We start from the raw sequence: 8184 nt of genomic DNA on the forward strand, positions 1-8184 counted from the left end.
AACTCAATTCTAGCTATTTTATTGTTTTGATTCAATTTCCATATGCTAGATTTTATTATTGAGTTTAATTATTTTATTGATACTCTTTGTTTACACACACAACCATTGAGCTTATTATATTTGCATACATTGTATAATTGAATTGTGGGATTGTGTGACTTAGAGAGTGAGCCTACATTGAGTTCTCATCTATTGTAAAGAATAATTTTTTTGTAATCATGCCTAATTGTGAGGATTTACTTTGTAATACACTAGTACACTAAGAGGAGAGTGTGGTGAGAGACGATATCGTCCCAAGAGGAGTGGGGTAGGTGGTAATGCCTAGAGAGAGGTTATAATTTCTAACACTTGAGGGAGACACGAGTTATAGACCAACACTTGAGGTGGTAGTTAGTGTAGTTATATTGTGAGATTGTGAACATTGATCGGTGAGCGTTGAAAACCGATATTGTGTGGTGTAAACGTTTTCGGGTGATCGTTAAAAACCTGGTGTGATAGTGAAATTTTCACCGGGAGTGGGGAGCGGAGACATAGGACGGAAGGTCCGAACTTTGTGATCATATCGTGTGTTTGCATTGTTTATTTGTGCACTATCACTCTTGTTTATTTATTTTTTATTTCACCCTTGTGTTAACTTGTATATTCTTGCACATATATTGTTCATATTTCATTTGCTAGGATATATTTATTAATTAGTTTTAATTTAACATAAATCAGATTAGATTAGCATAAACCCTATTCACCCCTCTTATTCACCCCCCTCTAGGGTTCCTTCCTATAGTAACATTAGGGTACTTACACTTTGTGCATGTGTTGCCGTTGTCATGTATTTTAAAATAAGATTTGCATTTTGGGGGAGTGACACATCCTACTGTGCTTTTCTCTCTTCTTTATGTATACTCTGCATCTATTTTCTCTAGTTAATAAATTTCTTGGCCATCTTGGCCTGGTTACTCAAATAATGAGAAGAGCATTGGTGTGATGATTTCATGCAACCTATCAAGTGATTCTTCTACTCTAAGTTACTATAAGCAGTGTAATAAAATATTTTCTCACATTAATTACATATATTTTCTTTTTCTGTAGAATGATGGAGGATGCTGAGGAGAAGGGTCTGATTAAACCTGGGATCACGATATTAGTTGAAGGCACAGGTGGAAATTTAGGGATTGCTTTGGCTTTATATAGCTGCGAGAAAAGGTTACAAGTTCACAGGAGTCATGCCTGCTCATTTTTCACTTGATAAAAGGATGCTATTGAGATATTTAGGCTCCGATGTTTCAATAACTGGTGAGGAAGAATATCTTATTATAATGAACTTTATTGGCTCTCTTTCCACACTTTTTTTGTTGTAAAAGGTAAATTTCATAGCCTCGAGACTTTCAGTTGTTCTACACAGAACCACCTATAAAACTTATAAAATTTTACAAAATCCAACTGAACTATTTGAAATTGTCATAGACAGGTGGACTTCTAAACTATTCTTATTTATATTTATTAATCCTAATCTAAAAAACTATCTCGATAATTTTGCACATGACAACTTAAAATATTTTCCATCACTCAGAGGATTCAAGTGAATCAAGTTCATGCCGATTTTCTCCAATTCATGCAGCATAGAGTTTTGCGCAAACACCCCAAAATTTAGGAGAGTTTTGTATCATTACCCTTTTAAAAGGAGAATTTGGATTATATTGCGCAAATTTATGCAAAAGAATTACTTGATTACTATACTTCCTACTTGTTCTCGTAATATATATCATTGTTGGAAGTTACTTTTGATTATAAGAAAGTGGAGATGGTATCAGAGCAATCCATGCTCATAGCTGAACGGGTGTGTATTTTAAAGCAAACTTAAAAAATTAACATTGCATAAAAAAGCTCAGGTTTAATTTGTTCATAAGAAAGGGGTGTTGAACCTGTGATGTCTTGTTTTGATCCATATTTTGGAGTTTTGATACGGTGGACTAGACTTTTGTAGAGGAGAAAGTTCATATTGTGATTTTCTTGTTCTTTCTTTTATTTATATGTTGCAATTATATTCAGATAGCCTTTTTTCTTTTTTCGATTCGTAATACCATTTGACTAATTATAGATTTTATTGCTTGGTGTTTTCGTAGATCCTAAACTTGGATTTCAGGGAATGGTTGAAAGAATTGAGCAGCTGAAAGAGAAGGATCCAAATGTTTATGTTCTTGATCAGTTTACCAATCCAGCAAATCTTGATGCACATTTCACAGGCACCGGTACTTTTATACAACTTTTCTAATTCTTAGCGATATATTCCAATTAGTTCATTGCAATTTTTCATTCCTGAAGAGAATCAGAACATGCCATTTTGCTAGTCAAGCAAGTAGGCAGACTAATGTTGTAAATATAATTATGCCCGAAGTTTTTAGTGCAACTTCCAAATTTGGCGTACTGGAAGGGTTTTAGTAAGATAATAATTCAGGTTCAAATTTCACCGGGCTTGTACTTGAAGCATATTAAGAAAAGGTATGACTATGTAAAAAAAGCTCAAGTTTAGGTCCACGAAAAGTACTAAGAATCTGCAGGGATATGATAGCTTTGAAGTTTGTGGTAGTTGAATGGATTTTGAGAGCATCCATTCATACCAGAATAAGTGACTTGATCGACATCTTACAAATCCCAAATCTGGATGTTTAGTACATAATGTAATATTTAGTTACTTTGTTGATGCTTCTTTACGTTGCGTTGTGTTTCTTCAGATTATTCACTATCTAATCTCCTGAATACTTCATTAATGATATTTATCTCTGATAGTTGGGCATCAGTATCCTTTATCCAGTTTGTCATAACATGCTTACATAAGTAACTCAGGTTTGTTATCTTTCAAGTAAAATTAATTTCCATTGAAGAATTTTTTTTGTCTAGCTATTTCTATCTCTTATAATGATCACTCTGATAAAGATTATAATAAATTGTCAAGAGTTCTAATTGGAACCTATTACATCGAATTTCAGGACCAGAGATTTGGAATGACACGGCTGGCAAAGTAGACATCTTTGTAAGTGGTACTGGATCAGGAGGTACATTGACCGGTGCCGGAAAATATCTGAAAATGAAAAATCCCGATATCAAGATAATTTGCGTTGAACCTGCAGAAAGTGCAGTCGGAAAATATCTGAAAATGAAAAATCCCGATATCAAGATAATTTGCGTTGAACCTGCAGAAAGTGCAGTCCTTTTAGGTAATTTTGATTTTGGAATCAGAGAAAAGAAGTAGTTTTAATTTGGTACAAACTTGTATAGAGGATTCTACAGTAAATGTGATCCGGACTCAGGACACTTCAGTTTATTTTCCACTCATATACTCATTAAATACGTAACAAAGGAACCATAACCATAAGTTCTTAGCTTATGACTTACTGAAATCATAGCTATGGATTTTGATAATTTTATACAGGGGGTACCGGGGCCCTACACACTAGTAGAAAATCACGTATTCTAGACGGAATATTCTAGACGGAATTTTTTCCGTCTAGAATGTATTAAACTAGACGGAAATATTCCGTCTAGAATATTCCGTCTAGGATAAAACATTCTAGACGGAAAATTCCGTCTAGAATAGTATCCTAGACGGTTTCTTTATTTTTTATTTTTCTAGACGGAAAATTCCGTCTAGAATAGTATCCTAGACGGTTTCTTTATTTTTTATTTTTTTTTAAAAAAACCAGATATTCTAGACGGAAATTTCCGTCTAGAATAGTATGACGGAAATTTCCGTCTAGAATAACTGACCATTTAAAAAAAATAAGCCCGTCAAAACCCCACTCCTTTCCCCCCAAAATCGGAATTTTCGTCCCTAAAATCTAAATTTTCAGGAACACCCGCCTCATCCCCCAAATCTTCAACTCCAAGCTCCTGCTCCTCCCTCCACCGCCTCCCCCTCCTCTCCCTCTCCATCCTCAACCTCACCCCAGACTCCTCCCTCCACCGCCTCCCCTTCCTCTCCCTCTCCCTCCTCATAACCGCTCCAAAGCCAAAGAGGGAGCCAAGACAATGGAACCAGAGCCCAGCAGCGACGGCGGGGTCGCCGGGACCACCACCTCGGACTCCGACGAGCCACGTGACGCGCGTGTGTTCAGAGAGCTCCTCCGACAAGCCACGTGTCGAGTACGAGCCACATGTCGTCCACCAGTTCCTCGAGCTCTGCTACCGCTACGTCGTCGACGTCCTCACCGACGCCCAAGTCTACTCCGATCACGCGGGAAAACCCGTCATGGATCCCGATGACGTCAAGCTCGCGATCCAGTCCAAGTCAATTTCTCATTCTCTCAGCCGCCGCCTCGAGAGGTACCAAATCCTAACCCTAACCCTAAAATTTGGGTTTTTTAAGTTGCAGAGCGTGGATTCTGGAATCAAGTCACAATGTGTTTGTTTGAAATTGATTGATAAATGCTAAACATTGCCAGCAATTGTTAGATCCAGTATGTGTTGTGTTTTGATAAATATTGAGATATGGGCTTTGTTGGGTTGTCATTATAATTTCTTTGATGAGGAATATCAAGTGATCATATTACTACTGGAAAATTTCATGCTACCATCTATCTGATAGTAGTCAGTTAAATTTCAAATTTAGCCATTAACTTCAGTTAATCTGCCTCTGCTTAGTTTCTTGTTTAAAAGAAAAAGAAAAAATGTCTCAAAGTGGGGCTAAAGTTCATATAGCAATTGCAACATTATTTTGCTGAATGTTTTTTTTTTCTTTCATGAAAGGATACTTTTAAAATACAGGTATTAAATTCTTTACACTTTATGTTTCTAGAAACTGAACTCTGTTTGCTCAATAACCTTGTTAAAGCATACTCTCATTTCAGCTTGAACTATAACTGCAGTTAAAGCATGTTTGCATTTACTGGTATTATGATGAAAATTATACTAAAGAACAACCTTGGAAAATGATCGAACTGTTAGAACAATCATCCTTTTGTTATGGATTGGGCTGAGGTAATCACAGCTTAAACTTGTAACATTGCATTGAAATTAGGCTAGTAATGTGGATTGTTTTATGATCTTGAAGGAAGAAGGAATTTATTACTGTTGGCGACTTGAGAAATCAATGAGTTTATGTACAATTTCTTCAGTCTGTGGATAGTTTGAATTCTAAATGTCGTATTTTTAATAGTCCTCGATGGAAAATTGGCAATGAGCTTGTGTTGGTATTGGTCTTCTCTGCTGCAGGGTCAATTTAACATTCTGGGATGAGCTAGCTCATGTAGCTTTTCAGCATGTTGAGAAAGGCCAGCAAATATACGTTTCAGGACGTCTCGTGTCTGATACTGTGCAGGGGGACGATGAGAAAACACAGGTTTATTACAAGGTTTGTTTTTTATTCACTTCCATGAGTTTAGCTATTAGGTTACTCACGTTACTGCCAGTTACAGTATTTGTGATTCTGAAGGGGCATGTATATTGTTGCAGGTAGTTGTTCAGAAGTTGAATTTTATTGAGAAGACCTACCCTGCAGTGTCATTGTATAACCCGGAGTCAAACTCAGTGAGTTCAGGTACTCATATCTCTATTGTTCTAACCCAACATTGTAAATTATGATATTTCTTCACAAAGTTCTAGTATGTAAGTTGCATATGTGTACTACAGAGGGGAAATTTCAAAACTATGGGGGCAATTCTTCTGGTTCAACTGAGAAGCTTTGGCAGGCTTTCTTTGCTAATCCGGTTGATTGGTGGGATAACAGGCAGAATAAGGTTTTTCTCTTCATTGAAGTTATATGCATTCTTCAATATTATTATGTTTTCATGGTAGTGTAGTGGATCTTGAAAAGGACCTAGACGGTTGCACACGTTCACTTGTTTGTATGTTGATTGTGTTTTGGTCTATATATTAGAATACATGCTATGGTTGCAAAACATCGTTAAGTTGTTTAAAATTTGATTTCATGTCCGTGCAGAGTATATTGTACTTTATAAAGGTATTAATATGAAGAGAGATATTTATGCATGTTTTTAGTTTTACATCCATGGACATGTAAAAGGAGTGAGTGCAAGAGCAACCCTTGAAATTCAATTCATAAAAGTTTATTTGTCTCCTATATTTTTTTCTTTGAAAAAGAAAAAAAAGCATCAATTTAAGTTGGCCTTTATGAATCATATGGATTTCATATGCTTTACATAGTACTTGGAAGGGGTATGTGGTAGAAATATAAATTTCTATTGGGGAAAGATTTGCAAATTAAAAGTAAATAATCTAAAAAAAGAAATTTATTTATTAAGTTAATTTTGAGCCTTATATAAATGCAAATTACATTTGATTGAGGTTATTGTTCAATGTGCTGAGACATTAGAAATTGGACTGGTGTACTTACTTTTACATTCTCTTTTCGGCAAAATCAGCAACAGGAGACGAATTATCATGATGCCACACAGCCCAATCCAGTTTAGTATATCTTCATGGCTTTATTCTATGTTGGAGATTATGTTTATTGATCTGTTGACATCAATACATGTATAGACATATCCATCCAACATGCTCTTCCTAACAAGCTTGATTTTTCATTATTCATCTTTAAACATGTAAGCTCATGCTGCAAACTCTAGTTGCAAGTATACATTATTGCTGATAAATTGTGTGCAGTCAAATCGTCTTTCATTGGAATTTTTTTTAAATCCTGTTCAAATTGATCAAATTAAGAGAATAGGGAAGAAAAATGTTACTGCTTGTGTTATTAGAATAGGAGCTGTGCATTTGAGAGAATAGGGAAGAAAAATGTTACTGCTTGTGTTATTAGAATAGGAGCTGTGCATTTGAGTTTGCTTGTGTTGGGCTACTTCCTAGTGACTGATTGCCAATTTTTGTTTCATACTTCTATAGAACCTTCTGCTTATTGAATGGTGATATATTTTTCTCAGGATCTCGAATTTTTCCTTTAGGGCTGAACTTTTAGAAGTAATGCATTGCTTTTTGTTCTAAATCAAATTTATATTTCACTTTTATTCATCAAAGAGCAAGGTACTGACTATTTTCTTAAGTTAGATATGTTAATATTGCTTCAAGTTAGGGCTGAACTATTTTCTTTATTTAAATGATTATTCAAGTTTTTGGGTCAGTGATTATACTGGTTTTCATGATTTCAGGCTACTCATATTAGCGTCGGGGTTGATGTTTGTATGAGTTATGAGAGGAGACTCTACTTCAGTCTCCCAAGAGTGCAGCATGTTCTTCATGCCAACAGAACAAAATTACCTTATAGGATGTCAATGTGCAGTCACCGAGTATTCCTATTTCTTAAATTCATATGACCTTATCCATCATTTTTTTTAACTATTGTGCGTAATGTTGTGCGATGGAGCATACATAATCTCTTGTAAATAATTTATGTAAAAGTTTGTAAACAATTTATGTATCTCTCTACTATTTTGGTGAATGTATTATTTGAATATAATGAGATTTGATATTGGAATATAATTAGATTGTGTTGGATATGAATATAATTTTTTGTTGTTCAATATTGTGTTCATGCACCCAAAGTAGATTTTGTAAAAAAAAAAAAAAAAACTACTGTAGCATAGTATCCTAGACGGAAATTCCGTCTAGGATGCTCAAATTCCGTCTAGGATGCCTTTTTAAAAAATAAAAATTAAAAAAATTTAAAAAATTAATTTCCGTCTAGAATGAGTATTCTAGACGGAAATTCCGTCTAGAATACGGATGAATTATTCTAGACGGAAATTCCGTCTAGAATAATCCGTCTAGGATGTATTCTAGACGGTTTTGAATTCCGTCTAGAATATTCCGTCTAGGATGTATTCTAGACGGAATTTCCGTCTAGAATACTACATTCTAGACGAAAACAAACTAGACGTGTATTCTAGACGGAATTCCGTCTAGGATACGCATCCTAGACGGAATTCTGGGTATCCTAGACGGAAAATTCCGTCTAGGATACCTCATTATTTAGCAGTGACAATATCCAAGGGATAGGGCCGGGTCTCATTCCAAAGAATGTGGATTTGTCGCATGTCGATGAGATCATAACCGTAACCACAGAGGAAGCAATGGTTCATGCAAGAAGGATTGCAAGAGAAGAAGGTTTGCTTGTAGGCATATCCTCAGGAGCAAACTTAACTGCATGCTTAAAGGTTATGCTCTACCTTTTTTTTTCTTATAAACTGTGTTAACAGAGAGATTAAAAAAGTCTAATGT

General features: G+C 35.3%; 2 protein-coding genes across 2 annotated transcripts; both read left to right on the top strand.

Moving 5' to 3' along the window:
* The first annotated feature begins 1090 nt into the window (after positions 1 to 1090).
* Positions 1091 to 3247, top strand: LOC109827055 (cysteine synthase-like). Its single transcript, XM_020394018.1, has 3 exons — positions 1091 to 1154; positions 2121 to 2246; positions 2985 to 3247. Exons 1-3 carry the CDS (start codon positions 1091 to 1093, stop codon positions 3245 to 3247), a joined length of 453 nt encoding a protein of 150 aa, XP_020249607.1.
* Positions 3248 to 3795: 548 nt separating this feature from the next.
* LOC109827054 (protein OSB1, mitochondrial-like) lies at positions 3796 to 7280 on the top strand. Its single transcript, XM_020394017.1, has 5 exons — positions 3796 to 4317; positions 5206 to 5344; positions 5446 to 5530; positions 5623 to 5729; positions 7116 to 7280. Exons 1-5 carry the CDS (start codon positions 4244 to 4246, stop codon positions 7278 to 7280), a joined length of 570 nt encoding a protein of 189 aa, XP_020249606.1. The 5' UTR covers positions 3796 to 4243.
* The last annotated feature ends 904 nt before the right edge of the window (positions 7281 to 8184 follow it).

The sequence above is a fragment of the Asparagus officinalis genome, unplaced genomic scaffold (genome assembly GCF_001876935.1).
Source record: "Asparagus officinalis unplaced genomic scaffold, Aspof.V1 AsparagusV1_Un9, whole genome shotgun sequence".
Lineage (NCBI taxonomy): Eukaryota > Viridiplantae > Streptophyta > Magnoliopsida > Asparagales > Asparagaceae > Asparagus > Asparagus officinalis.